We start from the raw sequence: 26,454 nt of genomic DNA, 5'->3' as shown, positions 1-26,454 counted from the left end.
CGGTTTAGCCATGCAGTTTCCTATTCTTAACAATGTAAGCGGCATGTCTGCTATTTTTATCATTTGTTTAAAGGTCAGAAGTTCAGTATTTTCATCTAAGGGTCAGAAAGTGATTACCAGAATGTCAGTCGCTGACTCCTCAACCTCCTTGAAGCATTCTGGGAGTTTTAGTGCATTTTTTTTAATGCTAGGCCTTGCTTAGCATAGGCACTCTCTCACAGGAGTGAAAAGTCTAAATATAAGCTGGGTACCTGAATACCTTTGTGGACTTTTGCCTTAATTTTTCTGTTTCTCACCAAAAAAAGGGATAATGCTTTTCTTGCAACTTCTGTCAGTTTTTTTATTTCTTTGAATTGAATGCTTTCAGATCAAGGATTGTTTCTTACTACATACTTTTTATAATCAAATGCAATAGGATTCTGAGATTGGTATCTGGCATATAAAGAATGGCCAAATAATTTACCAGTATTTACATTTTCTCAGTACCTCACAGTTAGAGTTTGTTCATTTTTAATCAGTTGAAGAAGAACCTTATATTTTGGCGGTCGGAGATGAAGGTCTTTGGAAGCAGCGCTTGGATCATTTTGGGCCAGGAGAATTCCTCTGTCCTGATTTAAGAAATGCTACAGGTAAATACTAGCCTAGCCAAATGTCCCTGCTAAGGATCTGTCTGCACTTATCCAGTTATTATAGGAACTGGTGAGGGTGTTTAAACATACGCTCCAGGAGTGGGAGTGCAGGGGGTGAGAGCTACTCTAATTAAAGCGCCAGGAGTATCATGTGTATCAGTATCCCCATGTAGTATGAACTTTAGTTAAAGCACCCCCACTGCCATTTTTTAGTGCAGGGGCGCTGATGCATATGATGCTGGAGTCTGCTGGAGTGTTGTAATGACCATGCTTCATCAAACTCGATTAATTCAGTCTGCTCCAACGTGCTGTAATTGTGTCGGAGCAGTCTCACTGCTCATATATAAGTGCCCTGGAAGACTGGCACTTTTATCAAAGCTGACTAGACTTGAAGGAATGGAGTTAAACAAAAATTGTTTTTACTGATAAAGCTTAGATTTCATCTGCTTCTTTCTCACATCTGAGGAAGGACAGTTTGCACCAGAAAGCTTCTCTAATGCCTATCTTAGTAAAAGACATAACCAAACAAATTTTGCTTCTAGGTTTGATTGAATGAGTGGACCAATTTTACTTGGACTGAGTCTTTATGCAGAAGCTCTTTATACTCTGTGGCCAAAATTCATCACCAGAATGTCATTGTACTATTGATTTTTGTTAACGCGGTTATATAGGGACTCTAGGTGACATGATAATTCATTAACTTCAGAATACAGAACTACAGATACAGACTATTTAAAAAAAATATAGCACTAAGAGGTTTGTAGGATTCAGCTCTGTGGGCCAGTTTTACATATCTAGTTATTCCCAAGTAAACCCCATGCAGTACAGTGCTACTGCAATTACTGAGGTTACACAAGGAAAAATGAGGTCAGAATGTTAAGGTGATCTGTATGTGTATATGATCTGAATGTTAAGGTGATTTGTATGTGATCTGTCATATAAAGAGCTATCACTCACTCACTCACTCACTCACTCATCATGACCGAACATATATGATATATGATATATCTATCTATCCTTTCTCCACCCTGCTAATCACATGGAAGTTTCTAATCTGGCCTATCCTAGATAACTGTCTAGAAATCTCCTAGCTCTTTCTCCTAGAGCTTTCTCTCTGTCACTCTTAAGCCAACAGGGTCTGGTGCCCCCCTAACCAGTTTCAGCAGGGCTTGCTGCCCTGCCAGAACCGTTGAGGCTTGCTGCCCTCAATTTGCTTCCCTCTGTACTGGGAGCCCTTGATCCACTCTTAAAGTGCTAGGAATCCTCAACCCCTTCCTCACAGGCCAGGCAACTTACAACAATCCACAAACAGGGAAAAACAACACCCACTCTTCCCTATGTGCCTTCAACAGTCTCCCCTTGCTCCTTCTTGCCACTCCATGTCTTACAGCTTCATCGCCCAAAACCAGAAACAAACATAGCCAAAGCTTTACTCTCTCCTGGGTGCTCTTTCCCCAAATGCTCTCTTCAGTCATCAGATTTGCAGTCTTTCAGAGAGCTTCTCCCTTCTGTCCTACCTGCGCCAAACTGCTTGGTTCTTCTCTGGAACCCTACTGATGTCCCCCTTGGCTTTGCCCTTCCAGCCAAAGTATTCTTGGCATATAAAGGGTCAAGAATACTTTTCCCTTATCAACCCCCCCTTCTCATAATAGGGCATAGGGTTCCCCAATCCCCATCACATAATTAGGAGCGCTGTGGCTTTTAGCTTGTGGAACATGGCATTATAGTGTGTAGCCTTACAGCTTGTGACCTTGCAACTTGCACTTGCCCTCTTTTCAGTAATGGGGTTATGGGCCTCAATTACACTGTGTCCTTATCTGGTTAGTTTAAGAGTTGAACTGGACTGTTTTTTATAAATTGCTTATTGCTTGGGTTTTAATTGCTCTTTAAAAATTATTTTATTAGTATATTTGGGATAAACCTGTTAAAATCCTTTTCTTTGTTTTAAGACCTGGACTGGTATGATGACACTCTTTACTGGAGCAACTCCATAGGAGAAGTTCATATGTGGTCATTGAGTAGAAGAGTCCCTGCCATTGTGAATTCTCCCCTATCTGACATCAAAAAAGCAAGGATACTGGCCTTTGATTGGCTGGGTCAGTGTTTGTACTGGGCTGGAAAGGCAAATACGGTATGTAAGAGAGTTATACCAATGATAAACTGCATTAATTAATAACAACAACCAGAAATATTTAGAAAAGTATTTGTTACTATCCTATGCCTTGAGCTATACACCACCTACGTACAGCTTGAGCTGCTGTTGAAACTCCACTGCATAGAGGATCAACTTCCATCAGTATCATTGTACTATTGATTTTTGTTAATACGGGTATGTAGGGGCTGTAGATGACATGATTATTCATTAATTTCAGAATACAGAACTACAGATACAGAATATATAAACAAAATATAGCACCAAGAGGTTTGTAGGATTCAACTCCCTTAATGATAAGTGAAGACAGTAAATGTAAAGAATGTTCAAGGAATCGCGACTGATGAAGAGATGATTTTTTTCTTAGTTATCCTTGTACCATTATCTTGTATAGCAAATTTTATAAATTTTGTTATATAAGAGGGAGGATTTTCAGAAGTGGTTTATGCCTTACTAGTGTCATTTTTACTTCCAAAATAAATTAAAGGGCTCAGTAATTATCAGTGCACTTCATGGACTCACAACTTAAGTAGACATTTACGTTATATAAAAGGTGTCTACATTAAGAAATGCAATGCTAAGTTATGCGGTGCTGTCAGGTTGTGCCTGTAATTTCTTGTGAGTGAAAAGTCAGAGGCCCTTTGTAAAATAGAATCAACAAGGTAGATTTCACACCGATCTGCACTTTGTGTTCTCGTTTGCGGTGAGTACGGAGTGGGTGTGAAACTCTGTTAGAGCAGAAAGCTGGCAAAACAGAGAAAGGAAAAAAAAAGAGGGGAAGTTTTAGTTTTTGCTGTTGTCACTTTATAGCAGACCCTAATAATAATTTTTTCCTAATCCGTTATGTGCTGCTTTAAACACATGAGCTTGAAATAAATGGCTGTGAAATGATCACATATACATATGCAGATGCTTGTGGCTGATAACTGAACTGTGAGGTCCTGTGCTTATTTTTTTTTTTTTTTTTTTTTAATTCCCAGATCTATAGAAAATCACTGCTGGCAGGACACACTGATGTTGTGGTTTATGTCGCATTCCTGGTGAAGGATCTTGTGGTTGATGCAGTAAATGGCTATCTGTACTGGGCTACAGCTTACTCTGTGGAAAGTACCAGACTGAATGGAGAATATTATTTAATGTTACAGGAGCAGCCCCAGTTTTCCAATAAGCAGGTGACTAATTTTAAAACTCTCCATTTAATTGCATACAATGCAGTCAGTACTAGTACTTGTCAAAATCACTTTGTTACATCAACACAAAGCACATTTAATAGCACATATATCACTTTGATAACATCGTAATAGTAGATTCCTACAAGTGTTACTTTAAATATACTGAATAAAAAAATTTAGAAAGGTATGAGTTTGATAAGTTGTGTGTCATAATGTTTTTTTCCTTATTGATTTTACATTTCAGTTATAGTGTCTGATGTTAAACTCTCGTCATTTTTATATGGCTACCACATAGCGTATATGCTATTTTAAGTTTTGATAAAGCTGTGGTATCTCAACATTGTCTGGCTCTTGACCTATTAATGAGGGCCACTCTACATTGCGGGTCTTGAGCAAGTATGAAGGAGCAAAGATTCATTTATGCCCTGCTCCTGGATTTTTTTAATCAAATGTTTGGAACAAAATGTGTCATGACTGGTTTCCACAAGTCATTTTGCCCTCTGTACCCTACTATGTTTATCAAACCTACTCAGGAGTGGAGAAACACAGGTTATCTTTTGAGTCATAACCAGCAACTAGACTGTCATTCACACTGATTTTTCCTGGCTGTATGCAAAAAGGTGGACGTGTTTTCCAAAGCAGCAGTTTCCTGCAGTGGTTAGTTTTGGATCTTGCAGTCAAATTAGACTTATCATTGTAAGACCATCAGCAATTCCTAGTAATTCACCTTTTTGGCTTTCAATCCAAGTCTTCTAAGTACAACTCTGATTTTGTAGGACTCCTAAACAAATATAAGCACCTTTTAAAAATATTTTATTCTGCACAGGCCATATCATTTGAGTCTTGGCTAATTATTTTATATTAAACAATAGCAATTGTACTGCAGAGTCTCTACAGCTAGTGTATCTTGGTAGAGTTCTGTTGGTTTCACTGAGGCTATGATGACTTAGAGCAACTGAGGATCCAGCACAGCACATTTAAATCAACACATAATTTATTTAGGCTTACAATATACTTACGAGGTAAGTACTTTATGAAGAAGCAGTGAAGCACACAGTGGGCAATATGTGCCAGGCATTGGTTAACTGCTGCTTTATGAAATGTTGTAAGCCACAGGGTATTTCAAGTAGCTAAATTTATGTTGCATCTTATGACCCAAAGTTATATTCCATGATCGTAACTATACATCATGTTCAGAGATTACTACCTATCACACAATGGAAAAAATCTTTCTATTTTTGTAGTACATAGAAGGGAAGGTGTTAAATTACTGCCTGACCCTGGAATATAAATACTACAAATATTTGTTTTCCTTAATGTAAACATTGATGGGAGAAGATAGATAATCCTTTTACAGATGGGGGAGGAGCATAGCAGTGACCAAGAGAAGGACAGGGAAAAATAAGAGCCACAAATGTCTTAAAAGCATATATAGTGTGAAGTATTTCATGAGAAAAAGGAGATAAAATTTGGTGTAAGACACTGCAGTGAAAGCAGGTAAAAAGGTATAATGTAAGAGAAGATGCGCAGCTAAATATACACTTGCGTGCACTCATGCCAAGAGATATTTTTACCAAGGAAATCTACAACAGCAATAATTTAAATTTTGATTTTCTGGTGTAAAATAATATAATAATTAACAGTAATATAATAGGAATGTAGTTACATAAGGATCAACAAGCAGCTAAATAAATGACATGGCATTTTTTTTCTTTCTTTTGTCAATATCTTTTGTATCTTATTAGTGAGGAGTAAGATTATGGATGCTCTATTAACATCTATAATTTAATCCTAATAAAATTAGATAAATCTACTACTGGACAGAGTTTGGAAATGGACAGACAGATTCTTAGAGGCTGACTGTCAGTATGGCATGTAGTTTTGCACTTTTTTTGTGCATGCAACAAATTGCAAAATCAATTTTTGTAATGAGTTGACGATTCATAGGATTGAATTTAGTTGCCTAAGCTGTGGGGGACAGAGCTTGTTTTCACTCACAAACCAGATAGGTGAATGCTTGATAGCTATCATTTCCGTATGCAGCACTGGATCCATTATGGCCTGCAGATGTGAAATTATATCTGGTCTTTAATTAAAGAAAATAAAAAACCAGTTACTTTGTTTCTATGAAATGTCAGTCAAAGTAGGGGCAAGGGCTGGGAAGATTCTTTATTTAGATCACTGCAGAATAAAATGTATAGATTACTGTTCTACCTGAAGCATAAACATTATGAATGAAATGTTTAATTGAACATTTTCTAAATAATTAAAACATAATTTCCATAAATGAAATCAAGCTGTGCTTAAAATATCTACCCTCCCACCCTCAAACTTGACAACATAGTGAGAGGTTATGAAATATTACTCTAAAAAATGGCACTGTCTTTGAGATTGGATGTCAACCATCTGTTTTGGATAGAGAACATTAGAATGCCAGAGGAGTTCACGCAGCTTTTAATGTAGGGGTTTTACTAACTACTTGATATACTACTACCATAATATATCTGAGGCACTCAGATGCTGCAAGGACAAGTGCCAGGGTAGATGCCGATAAATTTAATTAAACATTTTCAGTAACATCCTCAGCTGCTATAAAATAGGTGCCATTCAATGACATCAACAGATTGCTGATGATTTATACCATGTGAGGGTCAGAACATTTGTCTGTTGTTTTCCCTTTTTATGCTATGTCTACTTTGGATGGAAAACTCACTGTGGCTGGGGCCTACCATTTTTATGACCACTGAAGAGCAGTTCATGCCTAAACAACAGTAATGCAATAATGCCCCTATGAAGGGAGGCTTTCCATGTTGCATTTATATTACTTACTTTCCTGTTTGGCTTTTTCTATTTTTTAGGTGATTTCTTTAGCTTTGGATCTCAGTGGTGGCTTCCTCTACTGGTTTGTGCAGGACAATCTACACCTAAATCTATACAGAGTCTCCCTCTGTGAAGAGAGGTAAGGATATAGATAGAGATATAGATATAGCACAGTGAACAATAAGACTCATGGGACCTTCTGCTTCCTGTGCTTTTGCTTTTAAGATTATGTATTGGACATTGCTGACCTATTATCGGTATTAATCAGATAATAAACAAGAAGCAAAACTTCCAGCTCTTGGCTAACTCTATGTTGTGTTATCAAATGACTGTTAATGGTTTTTTATATTGAGATAGACACAGTGAATATGGACCCTTGATTCATTTGATATTCCATTAATTTGTATTATGGGCTCGCCAGTAAACTACCAATGGTTATGATTTTCAGTTTTCTCTTAATTCTGGACCATTTTTAAAACTTGACATTTCTGCAATACCAAGAGCTGTAGCTATCTTTTGCACTTAAATTAGGGCTGGAATCTGCAGCCGTTTTTCACACAAGCAATCAGCACTTGCAAGGGTTTTTTCCTTGATTACCAGGAGTAAGAAGTGGCTATATTGTTCACAAATGGCAAAGCCTGAAGTATGTGGGTGATCTCAAATGAATACCAATTAAATCTTCAAACCCCATAATCATGTATATCAGAGGTGACAAACTCAGCCAGCTCTGCCAGCTGGATGAGGGGTGTGGAGCTAGTCTGCAGGCTGGATCAGACCCAGAGACTGGTCTCATATGCCTGATCCAGCACGCAGGGTGGGTTTGGTGCAGATGCCACATATAGCAGGTGTCTTTGATAGGCGTGCATGATGCTTGCAGTGTGCACATGCTGGCTTCAGCCCTGCACTTTGCATGCAGCATATGCAGGTCCTGGCCCCATGAGCAGCAAACAGTGTATGGGGCCAGTCTGGGGCATGTGCTGTACTGGTCCTGTGGGCTGGATCTAGCATGTGGTGCTGGTTTATGGGACCAGCCTGGACCAGCCGTGGATCCAGTGTGTGGGGCCTCTCCAGTATGGGTGCCACATGTAGTCTGCACCCTGGACTGAACCCACGCACATCCTGTCTCCAGCACCGTGTGGCATGTGATGCACAGAGGTGGTCTGGGGTATGTGCTGCATGAGGTACCCACACTAGATAGGCCCGTGTGCTGGATCTGGCACATGAGACCAGTTTGTGGACTTGATCCTGACTGGCCCTAGATCTTGCATTTATGGCTAGTCCAGTGTGGGAGCTGCATGCAGTGCACACCCCAGACTGAGCCCATGCACTATGTGCCTTGTGTCTACTGGCTGAAGGCCTGCTGCCAGGTGTAGCCCATGCCAGGTAGGCTCTCTGCACCACATGCAGCACATGGTGCCAAGGCAAGCACATGTTGTGTGCAGTGTGCCACTCCATGACCCACAGGCAGCACTGCAGGCTGGAGAATAGGACTCCATGGGTCAGATCTTTGACACTTCTGATATATATACCATGTGTGCTGCATGACAGTATTTAACAAAGTCTGCACATATTTATGTTTTATCATACTTCCATGTATGTACAACATAAGCAGTTGTTGGCAAGTCCAATTGTACTAGACTCAGAGTGAACCTGTAAAATGACTTCATCTTGTGCGTGCGCGTTCATTTCTTATGGAGTCCATTTCATTTGAAGCCTGATCCCAGACTCAGTGAAGAGTAAACACTGTAAAACCAAGTGTGTTGATTAGATTTAGTATTAGAGGCCATACACACAACTCAGTTGTGAGCCAATTGCCAGCCATAAATCATCTTCTCTGGTATACTACAGCAGAGGGGTAGAAGTAATCAATCTGAATGAGCCTGACAGCATACGTAAGCCTTTCCAAATTTGTTTTGGATAGCATGTGTCTAAACTGGAAGACATTTCTAAGATGGTAAAGTGATGCCTTGGTTATATATTTAATCTGTTACCTAGAGGATAAATTAGGATCAAAGAAAGCCTATAGGGCATGACACAGAAGTGGTATGACAGATCAAGTCGCCAGTTAAGGCTGGAGGAAAGAACGGTTACTTGAGCTGAAAAAGTGAGGGTAGGTTTATCAAGAAGATTATTAGGGCCAAATTTGTCATTGCCATTGATTCCAGTAGGAGAACTAGACTCTGACTCCCTGGCTTCACTGGAATTCTTGGGTGAACAGCTGCAATTTTCCAAATGTATAGTTCTGCACTTAGGTGCTAATATGAGTATACAAGAACCAAACTGTGCTTTAAAACAGGAGTGTGAAACTCGTTTGGTTCCACAGGCCAATCCAGACCATGAGATGTTCCATGGTCTGGACAACCTGTGAGTGGTGGCAGTGGCATTAATCCCCCTGGGTGCTAGACCTGCTGTTTTATAATGGCTCCAAAACCCAGAGACTTAACACTGCTGTGCCTGCCCTTTCCTTTTCCCTAGCCTCCAGTTTTACTCACCCTGGAGTGCCTATGGGTAGTGGGGCTGCACTAAGACAATAGCTTAGGCAGCTGTGGAAATTAACACCATCACTACAGGAACTTTGGAAACCATGGCAAGCCCATCCAGCCCATGGATGTGGGTGGCCTAGCTGACAAGAAGCCCCATGGGCCAGAAGACTCGCCTCCCTGGGCCAGGTCAGGCCTGCAGGGTCAAAAGAGTTTGACATCTGTATTTTAAAAGACTGATTTGGGCACAGTCATGTGAAATGAGGCTCCAAATTTGATGGGATAGTGCATAAGAGACAAGTTACCCAAGAATGTATGTGGCTGCAGACATCCTAAGTAAATTGTAATGTACACTTTCTGTCTCTGTTTAGTAATCTTATGCAGTATTTTAGTATAAACGGTACTTCTTTTTAAAGGTATCATCTTACAAAAGGTGAATAAATTGGTTTTACTGCATCAGAGTTAGGAATATCCAACTCTGAGAGACTGAAAAAAAACTTTTTGTTTGTTCTTATTACTGATGTGGAAGGTGAAAGATGAAGGAAAACAGCTTAAGGTGTCAAACATTGTGTAGGTCCTTTTTCTTCTAAAAAGTAGGCTGTCTCTTAGATAACACCAGGTGTTTTTTTCACAGTTGTGGTAATGCTGTAGTCACTGAATTTGCAGCATGGAGTTCTTCAGGAATATCCCAGAATGCACTGGTATATTACAGTGAGCGGCTGTTCTGGATTAATGCCCAGCAGTTCATTACAACACAGGAAGTTAATCAGAGTGTTGGTATCCCCTTTTCAGAACCAGCAGCGTTTTCAGCTTTTACCCTTGTTCAGCGATCTCTCAAACCTCTGCCAGGTATTTTAATTTTTTTTTATATAATGTACTTTAAAATGTATTCCTTATGAGCTTGTAATTCGAGGTTATTAAAGTCTAAGAGGGACAAGATGTGGACAGAAGTAGCTTGGTAATGAATTTATCAGAATAAATAGATAACTAGCAATGTCATAAGCCAATAGATGCAGGATTCAAATGACATTTATGTGGACTAAATACTGCATAACAGGTCAATTTATTATCAATGGCAGCTTCTTTTTCTTTAAGAACAATGGGTTGAGTTTCCAAAAGCATCTGAGTCCTACTAGAAGTCATCCAGGAAATTTTGAAAAACCTACCCACTGATCTCCCTTCTTAAGTTTTTAATTTTTTTTTCGCACGACAGGAAACTTTTCCTTTGTGCCCAAAGTGATCCCAGATTCAGTTGTGGAGTCGTCTTTTAAGATTGAACAAAATTCTTCGAGGTTTCACATCCTTTGGAATGCCGTTACAAATGTGGACTGGGACACTGTCTTCTACTGTGTGGAATCCAAGGTTCTACAAGCCAAGGTATGCATAAGGCTCCTTCCCATTAATGCACCTGGACATTTTTAACAACAGAAATACAGTTTCTTCCTGTCATGTCGTTGTGTACAAATCAGTCTGAAATATAAAGTGTCACTGACCACCTAAATAATAGTTGTAGGCGTCGCCTTTGTTTAACTTTAGCCCGTTTTATTAACATGTATTGTTCTTTGAGCAACAAACAGGCAGGTTGTCAGCTGGTGTCAAGAGAACTGTGGCAGTGTATAACAACTGAGGGTCTGCTTAAAAATGTATTTAATTTCCTAGTGTCAGGAAGGGAAGCTTTGAAAAATCATAGTAAGCCTGGGAATGTTTAAAATGCTTTTTTCTGAGAGAAGAAAAAATATTTCTGTGGGTTTTTTCTTATTTGACAGTTTGCAGATAATGAACGGTGCCTGCGACCTCATAATCTGACAGTACCCATCTATACAGTTGAAGGGCTGGAGCCTTATACACTGTTTGATTTTACTGTTACTCCTTACACCTACTGGGGCAAGGGACCTATGACATCCACTTTCCTGCGATCCCCAGAAGAAGGTACTGGAATTTCAAATGCCATTCCTAAGTCTTCAATGAGTACAATATGACATAGTTTATTTCAGTCTGTTGGACCCTGTCTTGAGAGCTGTTGAATTGCTTGCAGGGCTGGCCAATTTAATTAAAAAGATAGTTGTCATGCATGCCTGCATGCACACAATTGCAGGAACAATGATCAAAATAGTACAGGATGCTATCCATCAAATAAATGTACTTATAAATTACCTTTATAAGTTTATGATTAGGTGACAGTAAGACCACATTGTACTTTAAACAGATATTTGGGTTTTTATAAATATTGCTTATTTTTTTTACTTCATAAGTATCTGACTCAAAGTTACATCAAAGGTTAAGGGGGCACCTGACAGTATACTTTCTGCAGAATGAATGCATATGAACAGGACATACAGAAAATATACCTATCTGGCTGATTTTTGAAACAGTGGGCACATCTACTGTGCAGTAAAGTGTCACCATCTACATGTGCAGGCACTTAGTGTGAAGTAAATTAGTCTACTGCCTGGTTAGTTTGCCCCCTGCAGGGTAGCAAAAATTGTCTGCAGTGAGCATGGTGATGGGGGTAAGCTGAGGTCTGTGGTTGGCCATCCAGATGCAGGGGTGCAAGAGGGGGTGGCCTGCCAGCACCTCTCACACCCAGTGCTCTGGCCTCCACTCCCAGATGGGCAGTGTGCCCAGGGCCTTGGTCCAGGGGGGTGGGTGGGAAGGCCTGTTGCCTACAGCAGTTGGTGCTCCCACTACAAGGTATCCTCTGTCAGCTGCACCTTCTCCACCCATGGTTCATGGAAGAACTCCCCCCAAGCCTTGCAGATATTATAAAGCACACAGACTGCAGTGATGACCCAGGGGATGTTGGCCTCTGTAACCTTGAGGAAGGTTGTGAGGGTGCACCAGTGTTCCTTCAGGTAGCTGAAGGTGCAGTCTACCAGTGTGCAGGTCCAGCTCAGGCACCTGTTGAAATGTGCCTGGCTGGGGTCTAGCTAGGCCTAATGAGCCAAGGGAGGAGTGGATAGGCAGGGTCACTGGTGAGGAGGGGTGGGACCATCACCTCATCCAACTGGAGGTCTGGCACCCCTGGCACAAAGCACCCACTCTTCACCAGGGCAGACAGTGGAGTTGCAGAAGACACGAGCATTATGGGAGCTGCCATCCCAGTTGGTGCTGACGTTGGTGAAAGTGCCTCGGCTGTCAATGACTGCTTGCAGCACAACAGAATGAAAGCCCTGCTCATTGTCACCTGCCCCATGGGGTGGGCAGGTGACAGGGATGGGGGTCCCCCTGATACTCTGGGGGAAAACCAGGGTGCAGAACCCTGTCACCACTGTGCCCAAGCACATACTGGAGAGCACCACAGACCTCCAAGATGGCTTTCACAGTGGTGACCTTGCCCACACCAAAGAAGTGGCTGATGTAGTGCAGGTATGATCAGCTTGAGCAGGGTGATGGCCAGCTGGGTCTCCATGGGAAGGGGTGGTCAAATGATGGTGGTCTGTCACTCCAGATACAGGCAGAGCTGGTCGAGGAGCTCCTGGAAAGTGGTCTGGGTCATCTGGAATGAGTCCATCTACTGCTTATTGTCCCAGGTGCACTGGATGATGTGCAGTCTCCAGTCCTGGCTGGACAGGTAGGCCCAGGAGCTCATGGCGGTGTCCACATGTGTGTCATCAGTGTCCCTGCCAGGATCTGGGCAACGGACAGGGGCTGGTCAGCATCAGTGCAGGAGTAAGGGCCTCAGATAGAATGGTGAGCCTGGTCATATGGCCATGCAGCATTGGGGGTGGGGTAGACAGGGTTGAGACTGACCGGGGCCAGGCAGTGGTCACTGCAGCAGGAAAGCTTGGTGAGCAGGGCAGCAAGCAGGAACACAGGGTATGGGTTATCTCTGCCAGGGCCTTGGGGGTGGACCAGCCATTGCATGGTGCAGGCTCTGCCAGCAGAAGTGTAGAAGGCTGTGCCAGCACACTGCAGACTATCCTGGGCCAGAAACACAGATGGCCAGGGGGTAGTGTGTGAGGCTGCCATTTAAAGAGTGCCCCTGGCCCCCCAGGCAGCTGTGGCCAGAGCCTCCAGCTTCCCCTTGATGATGCGGGGGCAGCACAGAACAGGGCTGAAGGAGGCCTGGAGCAGACTATGGCCATAAGCAGCAAATCTGCTCCCAAATGGCTGCACATGTAGATGCCCGCCCAGGGCTTGTTTACTGCACAGTCAGTTACTGTGCAGTAAACTAATATAGCATTAATTGCATGTGTAGACATACAATTAATTACATGTAGAAATCTCATGAGGTTCAACAAGGACAAGTGAAAAGTCCTATACCGGTACAGGCTAGGGGCTGACTGGCTGGACAGCAGCTCTGCAGAAAGAGACCCGGTGGGGTACAGTGGACAATAAGCTGAATGTGAGCCAACAGTGTGCCCTTGTTGCAAAGAAGGCTAACAGCATACTAGGCTGCACTGGTAGGAGTGTTGCCACCAGGTCAAGGGAAGTGGTTATTCCGCTCTACTCAGCACTACTGAGGCCGCATCTGGAGTACTGTGTTCAATTTTGGGCACCCCACTACAGAAAGGATGTGAAGATATTGGAGACTCCAGCAGAGGGCAACAAAAATGGTGAGGGGGCTGGGGAACATGATTTAGGAAAGACTAAGGGAACTGGGCTTATTTAGCGTAGAGGAGACTGAGGTGGGACTTAATAGCAGCCTTCAACTACCTGAACAGGGGGTCAGAAGAGGATGGAGCTGTTGGAAGTGGTGGCAGGTGACAGAACAAGGAGCAGGTTGGTCTCAAGTTGCAGCAAGGGAAGTTTTAGATTTGATATTAGAAAGAATTTTCTTACTAGGAAGGTAGTAGAACACTGGAACAGGTTACCCAGTGAGGTGGTAGAATCTCCATCCTTGGAGGTTTTTAAGACCTATCTAGTTGGGGATAGTCCTGCTTTGAGTAGGGGATTGAACTAGATGATGTCCTGAAGTCCCTTCCAACCTTAATTTTCTCTCATTTTCTGAGAGAAAATTTATCCAGTTTGGGATAAATTTTCTGCTCCTTGGAAATGGGTGTAACTCATTGATATTAGTGGAGCTCCACCGAATGGAGTTGCACCAGTTTGGCCCTGCATGCTTTTCAGATCCATGAATTTGTGTCCATCGGTGAATACATGGTTTTTCTTGAACAAAATCAGATATCCATATGACAGCAAACATAAAGTAGATATGTGTAAATCTATTAAATCTGGAAGCAGCTAATTGAAGCACATCTTATTGTTAAAATATACTCCAACCCTCTTGCCCATACTTAACTATTTAATAAAATATTCACTTCACATTTCAAATTCAAAAGCAAAATATTTTAAAGTACAATTTAATACCAAAGTGTGAACTTCACAATAACTGCAACTTGTTGTATTCAGGTTTGGAAGTATTTTTCTCTGTTAGTTTCCTGTTTGCTTTCCTTATCATCCTGTTAGCTATAGAGCTGTGGCTCAAGACTAAACAGTGTAAAGCAGGGGTTTTCACTTTGCCTTTAACACAAGTACTTTACTCTTTGTGTGGTTGTTTTGAATGCAGTTCCTTCAGCACCTACAAGGCCCAGAATCTACGTGCTCCATCATGGCACATATCAAGGAAAAGAGGAGGCCCTTGTGGAATTCAGATGGGATAAACCCAGGAAGGAAAATGGAGCACTAACAGAGTTCAGAATTTACTACCAAACAGGAAACCAAAGTGATGCTAATGAGAATTTTACAGAATGGAGTATAAACAAAACTGCACCCTCTGTAATGTCCTTTTCCCTCAAGGCTGTGCCTCCTAGGCTTACAATACGGTTCCAGGTATGAAAACTGTATGATGTGATTTCCTTAATTTAAAGTGATAAATATGATAAAATGTGTTAGTTTGTGATTAACACAAGACTCAGGGCCAAGCCTTCTGGTTTCTGTTCCTGGCTGTCTTGTTGACTCAGTTTTGCATATTAGGTATAATACTTAATCATTTTGTGGCAGGGAAAATAATACTATATCCCCTAGCAGGATTATTATGCAGGTTTGGAGTATCCTGAAGGAAAAAAACGTCCTTGCAGTCACCCAGGTGTCTGTTAAAAGCAGCAGATTAAGGACAGTTCCCACTTAAATCTGAATCCTGCGCTGCCTGAGAGTCGAGGATCCAACAGAACTTAGATTCACAGATGTAGGATAATCCTATTGATGGAGAACAGTAAGGATTTTGATGAAACCTAGCAGCCTCTGCTGGCCTTTACCAATCCTTGTGTTTAAATTTAACGTGCTTAGATTTTACATGATGAGGTGAGCTGTGAGGGACCCCCGGAAGAATGACTCGGTACCATCTTAAATTAAAAATACAAGAGGCCAGGAGAGTAGAGCATGTGGTAGGCCAAACATGGAAACAGCAGCAGAAGCCCCTTACATGAGAGAGGGAAAAGATTCTCCCCATTCCTTAAAACCTAGTGAAGTCTGACAGACATAGAATTGCACGTGCACTCAAGTCTTGATCTAGTAAAGTACATAAGCATGTGAGTAATCAGAAAGTTGGTTTATGTTCTTATAATTAAGCATGAGTTTAAATAATTTTTTGAATTGTGCTCCTACCGGAGCTGGGTGATTTTTATTTAACATTTTTTGTTTCATTTATCTTTAGGTACAAGCCTTGACATCTGTGGGTCCGGGACCTCTTTCTGATATAGCAGAGATTAAGTCTACAGGTACCAGCATTCACCTAGAGCTTCAAACAATGTAAACTCATGTGTGATACATGCTGCTCCAAGTAGCAAATGCATTTAGTAATAAGGTATACAGCCTTCTACTAGTAAGTGGCTGATGCAAATATATCTCAGATTGGTAGTGGCTGTGGATATTTTGTGCAAACAGGCACAAATTCAGATCCTCTATCTGAAGGCAATTGTCACACTTTGCTGTAGCTACTGTCCGGTGTAAAATACTAAAACAAAATTTAAAGTATTTACTGGACTACTGTAAACCATTCATAACTGCAAAGAACAAACAGTTTGATCTCCAGAAAAGTAGCACACACATAATATGGGGAATAGAGTCCAGGATCTGTTCCAAAAATTACAAGGCCCTCTCCTTTTATGCTGAACAAGTTTCTCTGCTCACTGTCACTTGTATTAAGACATACTTCATCTCTCTGCTCTACTATATCTGCTGGGGGATGACATTATTGCAAACTATGGATGGCTGTGGCATTCCATCCACTGCAGAACATTATAAAGCAATGGTGTCCAACTCATTTGGCCCTGTGAGCCCATCCATGGGTTGGATCCAGAGCTCAGGGCTATGTCATCTGGCACACAGGGCCAGAATTTGGCAGCAGCTGCATCTCTTCCTGATGACAAATTTCTAGCCCTGCAGGCAGTGCCATAAGCCAGATGATGTAGCTTTACACACTGGATATTGGATGCAGAGCTCACCATAGGTCTGGAAATTTTATGGTAGCGTGAGCAGTGGCGGTATAAATTGCTGGGAGCCATGACAATTAATGCCACCACTGCTCACTGCACTGCCAAATTTCTAGACTCATGAGAGCCCTGCAGACTAGGTGACATGCCTCCACAGGTTGATTCCAGTCTGTGGGCCATATTTTGGTCACTTCAGCTATAAAGAATAGCCTAACCAGAACTGTGGTGAAATTATCATTGTCCTGCTAGATTTCCCCCTTCTGGATATTTGCCACACCTTTGTGTTTAAGCCTTAGACATGGGGTCCCTATAGTCCTCATTTTCTGAGTCTGAGTAGGCTTTAGTACTGTGTTTCCTTGACCTTCCTAGCATGATTCTTGCACATAGACTTTCTTTGTGTTATCTTTTTATGAATATGACTAGTTACATAAGCACCACTTTTCCTAGTCTCAATTTGTGAGCACCCTGGCTCACAGTTTACTTTCTCAGCAGCATGGGATAGTGGAAGAGACAATGCACAGGCTTTGCAAAGGTTCAAACCCACCAGTCTTTACGTAAGGTAATACACAACCATTTTCCTTTCTCAGTTTCCTCACCGCTCTTGAGCATACTTGGGGATTAGGCCACAGACCACTGAAGAATGTCTAGGATTCTTTCCCATTTCCAAACCATGGCTCACTCCCAAGCCCCCTCTAGTGTCTGTTTCTGTTTGTCTCTCCCTCCCCTTTCTTCTTTATTCCACAGCTTTGCTCAAAGTGAAAAAACATGTCCCATTATTAAAGCCCTGCTACAGCCGTAGTTAAAAAGGAGCCCTCTGCCATGAAAACATGTCCCATTATTCCTCTCTGCTACCTATTTATTTATTTTTTTTGTCTCTGAGTCTCTTTTGAGTTTTTAATTATGGTATTAGGACTTCATTCCCTGTTTTGGGGAAAATTTAAGCCCTTCAAACTCCAGCCCCATCCTGGAGAGAATTTGGAGAAAACTTAGGATATAGTTACTCCTTGTGCTCTGCCAAGGTACAAGACCAATTCAGTTGCTGATGGTTATTAATAATCCACCATTCATGGATAGACAACTCAGCAATACATCCCTATCTCCTCAGCTCAAGTCTGAAGCACCAAAGATTCATAAACTCAGACTAGAATTCATAAGTTGTACATGGGCCATTTTCTTGACTCATTACATTTAGGGCAGATTTTTTTTTCATTTGTGTGTCTAAATGGCAACTTGGTGCCTGTGCACCTAGGCATGTTACCTGCATATCCCCAGACTGTGCTGGGAAGTTGGAGTGCTACAGGTTCAAACCTCTCTGAGAGACGGAGGACCTTGAACCCAGGTTTCTTGCTTCCTAGGCAGCTAATGATCTCCTGTATCCTAACCAAACTAGAACAGGAGGGCCTTCTTCGTCCTAACATTCATTAGCCGTAGATTTCTGGCTGACTACTTTTTTGTGACTTTAAAAGCACTTATGCATCCAGAATGGATAAGCATACTGTCATGGTTTTGCCCCACCATGGTATAGTCTACTGCTGGCGCTTCATCTACACATGCATACATAGGTGTCTGCAGTGCAGGAGTAACCAAATTGTGAATTGAACATAAATGCCAAAAATGCCATTTGCATAGCTAAAGATCTGGCATTTGGCTGAGGAAAGGGTCATAGAATTGTGCTCTTTTTTTCTTAAATGATAAGATCTCAGATATAAAACATCCTTTCCAGGTACTATTATTCCCTTTGTTTCAGTTTACTCTATGGTTGAAATTATGCAGACAACCATTGTATTAAAACCCTACTTTTAAGCATCAAATCACAGTTTCCTAGAGCACTGGAATTATGATTGTTTTCTGAGTACTGTACTAGTTTAATTATATGCCAGGCTACATTGCTACTTAGTCTAGAATATTAGTTCTAAGGGTAGGAAGAAAGTTATGGTGGAAAACCATCCTAAAACTGTTCTTAAAACAAATGTATATTTATACAGTAACACATTTTAAACACAGGTTATACAGAACCTTACCTAATTTTTGTTTAGGTGCATGACTTCATACCCTTTCTTCCCCAGATCTTTTTCCAGTTCCAACTCTTATAACTGTTTCTTCCAATGAGATGGCCCTCACTGACATAGACAGAAATCAGACCATCAAGAGTCTTCCCATAAAAGATGTAAACCAAATCAGTTACACCGCTAATGATGAAACTATGTATTACATAGAGGAAGATTCTCTTTTTCATCTGAACATACCAAATAATTCCATGCTTCAGGTATTCTACTATTTATTCTCTTGCTTGAAAGGATCCTGTAAAATATATGATTATTGCTGTTATTCTGTGAACAGTTATATACAGGTTATAATTACAGCATTAACTTTGGAAGGAAGAGCATGATAAAAATTACTTTTAATATCAAAATATATTGTGGAAAACAGTGTTGAATGCAGATAATATATTTATTTAATTATGGCCATTTCTGGTGAGCTGGGTAATGAAATGACTGGGCTGTTTTGATTTTTTTTTTACAATATAACAAAAATCTTCATTCAGTTTGGAAAACTAATTTTACTTATTTATTATCCATAGATTTTTAGACCTAGTCAAGATTTTTAGGTGGACAGTTGGATATGAAAACTATAGTTTCATTGGAATGGAATTATTTTTCTAGAAAATGGAAATTGAGCTAAAAATAGATTTTTTATTTGTATTGAATTAACAGTTTGAAATGAAATGCACAATTTCAATATGTGATGACATTTAATTTTATTTTTGAGAGAACAGAAACAACATGTGATATTGAAATGCTGATTCAGAACATAGCTGGGTTTTTGGTTGTAGCCGTGTTGGTCTAAGGACATAGGCAGGCAAGGTTCTTTGAATAGATGTGATACCTTTTATTAGATCAACTGAGTAGATTCAGAACATTGTTGTTTTTGCTTGTTTCACAAAGTTTGAAATTTTTAATTGAATCTTTTTTTTGTGTATGTTATTTTGACTTTTTGCTCCACTTCAGAGTAATTTGGAATGGAAACTAATTTTATGGTCAAATTCCTCACAGGATGAAACATTTTGTTTTCTTAGCAGCACTATTAATTTTTAAATTAATTTTCCTTAAGCTTTTCAAAGATGGATATCTCCGCAATGCCACAGCTATTGCAGTTGACTGGATTGCAAGACATGTCTTTGTTGCCCACAAAACATTGTGGAGTGGCGCTCAAATATTAGTTATTGATCTTGAACTCAAGACAAGATCACTTAAAACTTTGAACATACAGCCAACTAATCGAAATTTGACCATATCATCTCTGCTGGCATTTCCTTTTTTAAGGTATGATATAAAATGATTGATAACTTTGTTTTTACTGTAATTTTAACATGACCATTTTAATTCATGGATTTTTAAGGCCTAAGAGTTTTGCAGTTGTTTGGATCAGTCTTCATTATACAAGCCATAGGAATTGCAGAGTAAAATTCTGCTTTCATAATTTCTGGGTGATTAAGAGCAGTAGTTCCTAAATTGTTCCCTGTTCTAATAAAAAAATTGAAGGTTATGGTATACAGTAGCCTATGATAAATTTTGAGCATTGACAGGGGTCCTGTGATCCAAAAAAGTTTGGAAACCACATAGCTAGAGTTGGTCCAATAACCCCTTGCTTCACATATTTTCTGGACTGTCATGGCTACAGCAACACTTTTTTCCAGAAAACAGTAATTCTTGGTTTACAGCAGTAATTCTCAGTCAGGGTGCCATGGCACCTTGGAGTGCTGTGAGAGTCTTTCAAGAGTGCTGTCAAGTGATGCACAATGTTAGTACGCTTAGGTGTGCAAACACCTGTACGTTTCACAGATAAACCCAAAGAAGTCAAATAGGAATCCATAGTGTCAAACATTCTGACCTGTTGTGGTCTTTGCAACAAAAAAATAGTTCCTTTATTTTTCTACATTCAAAAAAAAAAGAGTGAAAGCTAAGAGCTGGTATTTTTATGAGGAGTGCACTGAGTATAAAAAGATTGAGAACCATTGGTTTAAAGACTTCAAGTGTTATATTGACATGCAATTGCATGTATAGGGAAGTAAAATCAAGTCAGTACGCAAATTACAGCTTTTTACAACGTGCAAATTGTTCTAGTTATGACAAACCTTGTCTTAAAGATGTGCAAAGAAAAAAAAGCCTCATAGGAGTAAGAGAGAGTTCTATATTTACAGGAGCTATTAATGTTAATTATAATATTCATTCATAAGATTGTACTTAGGATGGCTTGTCTTGAAATTCAATGTAGATAAGTGTAATGTGATACACCTGGACAAAAATAACTCAAATTATACCTACACTATAATGGGCTCTATATTATATGTTACCACACAGGAAAGAGATCTAGGAACCATTGGGCACAGTTCACTAAGTGCATCAACTCTGCTCAGCAGCCATCAGAAAGACGAGCAAAATGTTAGGGATTATTAAGAGGGGAACTGTAAACAAAACTGGGTGCATCTACACGTTCAATTAACATGTAGCAATAGATTTTGGTGTAGTTTGTGCTTGTGTTTATTGTTCCTGGGCACTATGTTTATATGTGTGCCTGGGACCACAGCACATTGAACTGAAATGGAGCAGCCAGCCACATCACCATTTACTCATGTGTTTTGGTGCACTAAACTCTGCCATAGGATAGTACTTTTTCTGAACAGCAGGGCTGCACACAGACATGGGTGAACTGGGTGGCTGCCCAGTGCCTGGACAGAAAGGGGGCCCCAGAATGGAAATTTGTTGATTTTATTATTGTCATTATCTCTGGTGAAGGGGGGTACGATACTAAAAGTTTGCCCAGGGCCACAAGGAGTCTAAGAATGGTGCTGCTGGACAGTACTATTCTACAGCGGAGTTAATTAATTTACTGAGCCTATTAGAGGCACATGTGTAGACAGTGATGCCTTACTGTTGAGATAATTAGTCAACTGCAGTAAAGTGCACATGCAGATGCACAGACAGAAAGTATCATTATGTTCCTTTATAAATCTACGTTGCATCCACATCGTGAATATTGTGCCCGGTTCTGTTCCCCACACCTCAAAAGGATACAATGGGCAGACCCTACAATGAAAGACTGCGGGACCTAAACCTGTTCAGCCTTCACAAGAGAAGACTGAGGGGGGACCTGGTGACTGTCTATAAACATACTGGGGGGACCAGAAGGGTTTGGGAGAGACACTGTTTCCCCTAGCGCCCCCTGGCATAACAAGGAAAAATGGACACAAGTTATTGGAGAGTAGGTTTAGATTAGACATCTGCAAGAACTACTTCACAGTTAGGGCGGCTAGGAGCTGGAACCAACTTCCAAGGGAAGTGGTGCTGGCTTCTACCCTGGGGGTCTTTAAGAAGAAGCTTGATGCCTACCTGGCTGGACTCATTTGAGTCCAGTTTTTCTCCTGCCCAGGCAGGGGGTCGGACTTGAAGATCTACAAGGTCCCTTCCAACCCTACTTCACCTTTTCTAGGTTTTCTGTATCATAGAATCATAGAAGAGAAGGGCAACAAGGATGGTTAATGATAAAGAGAAGGGCAAAAAGGTATACCTATAGTCTGACCCAGTAAATGGCAATTCTTATATTCTTAACAAGGTTTTTTTATTGTAAATTGTCCACTTTGTTTAACAGTCGTCTGTACTGGATGGAAACCCTTGATTATGGTGCTTGGATCTTTTATTATGATACTTTGAATAACACTGCACACCATGTTTTGGGGGACACATCTTTAAAACATCAGACAAGAAATAACTGCAGTTGCAACCTGACTGAAATGGACTTAGGTAGAGCAATGACTATAGACATGACTGACTCAGAGAAACCACATATACTCTTTGTCAAAGGAAGGGATGAAATATGGGCCTCAGATATGGATGGATGCTACTGCTGGAGAGTTATCCATGTTCCTAGTCATCAAGGTGAGTTGCTCATATATATTCATAGATGTTTTGAATTCTCATTTAATAGTTGTTTTCAACACTGTTCAGTTGGAGGATTTACTCTTCTGCAAAAACAATGCAGTGCGTAGAAAATGAACTACTTTAAGGACAAGGAAAAGATATATTTGCATCTGAATATTCGATATCACTCTCATTGAAGAGCACAGGAAAGAATAGCATGAAAGTATTTGAAACATATTGTTAGACCCTGACTTCATGCAACACCCAATGATTAGGGAGACAACAAATAATACCATCATGCATCACCTGCACACATTGCTCATCAACAGCTTTATTCAAAATGGAGACAGCTTTGGGCCAGCTCCAGCAAACTGGGGAGCTGCAGTGAACATTAGTTCTTTCCACATTTATACACCTTGGTTCATGCTCATTAACGTTTACTCCACCTTTGTCTCTCCTTTGTTCCACCCATATTCCCTCCTATCTCAAGCTCCACCTCAGTTTACTGTTTACTTCATTAACATGGAAATGCTTATGCCTTTTACTTATTTGCATGTCTTTTTGCTATGAGCACGACTAAAATTGTGACCCCAGCTTCTCTCAGTCACTTGAGAGTTCTTGCTAATTTCTTCACCGTCTCCAAGGTCTTGCTTCTGCTTATCTCCTAACAACAGCTGGTGGCTGCATCCTGTTCTTATACAATGAGCTATATATCTTATGACACTGCTACAGTGTTAGAAAAATACTTGCCTAGGCATCTTGCAATGTTTCTTTTAATACATCATTCTGCCTTGTGGTTAGCAGCTTTGTTGGACCACAGGTTATAACTTTGTATTCAGCTGCAAATCCAATGCTCCCTAAGATCCAAATATAGTCACCCTAACACACATGTTGCCCATTAAGTCATCAGTCATATAGACATGTATGACTGCATCAAAGCTGTTGCCAATGGATGGCAGTATATTATTTTATTACCATAGAAATAGAAAGGTTAGTATTAGGAAGATGTTCTGAAGATGTGAAGGTTTTTTTATATATAAAATGGCTTTACTTTGCTGACTACTTTATAATGCTAAAACAGGATCTTAGTTGCTTCATTTCAGCCTAGCCTTGGAAACCTTATTCAGAGACATGAGTAAATTTGTATTTTTACAAATATTCTTCAGTGTTCCTGCACAGCAGGAAGGACATTGCTTTTAAGATCTCATCTTAGGATTTGAACACCTGCTGCAATTACTATGGAATAATTTGCCCCTGAATTTACTCTGTAGTAAGGGCCAGCTCTCCTGAGCTAGTTGTAGGCATTAGGCACTATTACGGCACTTGTCCCTGAGGTGTTGGGAGAGCCAGTTTGCACTGAGCAAATGATAACTCCAGGAGGAAAATGGCTGCAGGAATGGACACAGAATATAGTAAAGTTACTACACATTTTTCAAAGAGTAACCTAACTCCAAATTTCAGTGATTCACTATACAGAAGAGCTGAGCATCATTTGTCTACTGTATAGTAAGTAGCTCATGGATCTGTACCCATGGAAAGAGACTAAAGGATTTCAGTAATGATAAAGAATTATCCACATTTTATCTTATAGGATTAAAGGTTTTGGTAATTGAACTCCAACAGAACTTATAACAAAATTTATGTAAGAGTAGGAAAATGTTGGAAGTGTTTCAAGGAGAGATTTTAAAGGGCATTGTGATTTCTGGGGCCTTATGTGTTGCATGGCCTGTCACCTGCCATGACTTTGATGTTAAACTATCAAGAGAGAGGGTTCAGTGGAGATCTTCCTGGGAGGGCCTCTCAACAAACGGCAGTACTCATGATTGTTTGGTGAGATGTTCCACAGGGCTCCTCCCCTACACCCCGTCTGCTTGCCAACCAGATGGGTGTTTGTAGAATTGGGATTTCGGCCCTTCGGGGTTGCCCACAGCTTCCTTCGGGCGGGATCCCATATCGGTGTGGACGCAGATGGCTATCCTCCTTCTGGCCTTGAAGCACAGCCCGCCTTCTCTAGGCTCTTTGATTTCCCCTTCCTTTTTTTGGTTTTTTTTTTCTTAGAAGAAATACTCCCCTGAGGAGGAGAGGGCTGTGGACCTGCCTCCTTGACCCCAGCCTCCTCCAGGGGGCTCAAATGCCTCCTCTGCCCTGCTCCCTACAGGGATCTTAAATGGTTCCTTTAGCTTGCCTTCAGCGGGGAGCTGGAGGGCTTCCCCTGCTCTGCCTTCTGCAGGGGGCTCAGAAGTTTCCCCTGAGTGGCCTGTGGGAGCCACGCAGGCTGTGCCGCTCCTCTTCTACGCTGGAGCCTCAGCACGTCTAGCATGCTGCCCACCAGTGCTCTCTCCCCGGCTCATTTCCCACCCTGGTTCTGGTGGGGCTTTTCAACTTTCCCGCAGCAGCTGGTATGGCCACTGTGATTGGTCAACTGCGTAATGCTGGCTCGCGCAGCTGTGGCTGCGGTCCCAGCTTCTGCTCTGGCTGCCTGGCAGGGGGTAAGTCACCCCAGCCGGGGGTCTATTTCCGGAGTTTGGGGCCTGTGGGGATTACCCTCTCCCCTTCGGAAGTCTGTGGTGGCGCTTTGCCACCAGAGGCATAGGTGAGAGTTAGGTGTCTGGCTTGCTTTCATAGCTATTGAACAACTATCCACCTATTCTTTTGAAAATGTCCTCCTTAATTTTTATCCCAAAACTTAAATGTTTTTTTGCAGATATGACTTTTGGCAGTTTGACGGTTGACAGACAGTTTATATACTGGAGTATCGTAACAAAGGACTATACAATAATTTATCAAGCAAATAAAGAAAGCAAAGCACTCTTCATCCAGGAAAGAGCATATGGAAAGTTGCAAATCTTAGCCTACAGTTTAGTCATGCAACCCTATCCAGGTAACAGGTTTCTAGAAATATAAACACGCCTTTTTTAACCTTGGATTGTAAATTAGCCTATTTGTGTATATTTAAATTTTACCAGCTGATTGCAAATACATTTCAGAAGAAAATGTATAATAAGATGCACATTTTGGGAGGAAGAATGAAAGCTGGTTACATGTATATCATATATAAGATCATAATGACAGTGGAGGCTTACATCATAATAAGATCATAATGACAGTGGAGGCTAAATGTACACCATGAGCATGGCATGTAAGTTGCTAGACAGTAAGTAAGAAAAGAATGAGTAGATCTGTAAAGGTTTAGACTTCCTGGTGATCTATAGGGATTATATTTCTAATGGCAGAAAATCAGAAAGGCTACTGGGACATTTACTATATTATAAATAATCAGTTAAACTAATACACGAGTTCTCAAACTTCATGATACCATGACCTCAAGTGCTGGATGGAGATGACAGGGGATGGGGAACTCCCGTCTGCCATCCACCACTCCGCACTGCCGCCATGTGCCACTTCCCCGCATTGTTGCGTGTACCCTCTGGGAAGTTTGTGCCCCCTTTAAGTTGCTCATGGCCCCCCCAGGAGGTCATGGCCCACAGTTTGAGAACCCCTGAACTAATAGACTAAAAAGTTCCTATTTTAATAGAACAACCCCATTCACAGTTAAGGCCTAACAATAAGCTGCTGGCTCTACTTTCTTTCTTTTAGGAACAGCTGACACATCTTCACTTGCTCACAGCAGCTCTGAATCAGCCTTGTTTTCCTCCATACAGATACTTTGGCTCAGTTTATTCCATTAAAATCTGTGTACAGAGAAAGCTTGGTGATCTGGCACTGGTACAGGGTGTACACATTTCTAAGTAGGGATCTTAGAATTATAGAATCCTAGAAGTAGGGTTGGAAGGGACCTTGTAGATCTTCAAGTCCGACCCCCTGCCTGGGTGGGAGAAAAACTGGACTCAAGAGTCCAGCCAGGTAGGCATCAAGCCTCTTCTTAAAGATTCCCAGGGTAGGAGCCAGC

The 26,454-nt window shown here is 41.1% G+C and overlaps 1 protein-coding gene across 1 annotated transcript in view; it reads left to right on the top strand.

Annotated features, from left to right (window-relative positions):
• Positions 1–26,454, top strand: part of ROS1 (ROS proto-oncogene 1, receptor tyrosine kinase) — a 120,069-nt gene that overhangs the window by 23,541 nt on the left and 70,074 nt on the right. Inside the window, exons 15-27 of the mRNA XM_019538192.1 lie at positions 519–629; positions 2,579–2,760; positions 3,762–3,953; positions 6,812–6,912; positions 9,888–10,102; positions 10,467–10,630; positions 11,020–11,182; positions 14,763–15,025; positions 15,849–15,912; positions 18,693–18,892; positions 19,738–19,949; positions 22,276–22,562; positions 25,249–25,425. Of these exons, the coding sequence (XP_019393737.1) occupies positions 519–629; positions 2,579–2,760; positions 3,762–3,953; positions 6,812–6,912; positions 9,888–10,102; positions 10,467–10,630; positions 11,020–11,182; positions 14,763–15,025; positions 15,849–15,912; positions 18,693–18,892; positions 19,738–19,949; positions 22,276–22,562; positions 25,249–25,425 (2,331 nt within the window). The remainder of the gene's footprint in view (positions 1–518; positions 630–2,578; positions 2,761–3,761; positions 3,954–6,811; positions 6,913–9,887; positions 10,103–10,466; positions 10,631–11,019; positions 11,183–14,762; positions 15,026–15,848; positions 15,913–18,692; positions 18,893–19,737; positions 19,950–22,275; positions 22,563–25,248; positions 25,426–26,454) is intronic.

Source organism: Crocodylus porosus, unplaced genomic scaffold, assembly GCF_001723895.1.
Source record: "Crocodylus porosus isolate Cpor-Errol unplaced genomic scaffold, CroPor_comp1, whole genome shotgun sequence".
Lineage (NCBI taxonomy): Eukaryota > Metazoa > Chordata > Crocodylia > Crocodylidae > Crocodylus > Crocodylus porosus.
Note: the sequence above shows the minus strand (reverse complement) of the source record. Positions and strands in the feature narration are given on the sequence as shown.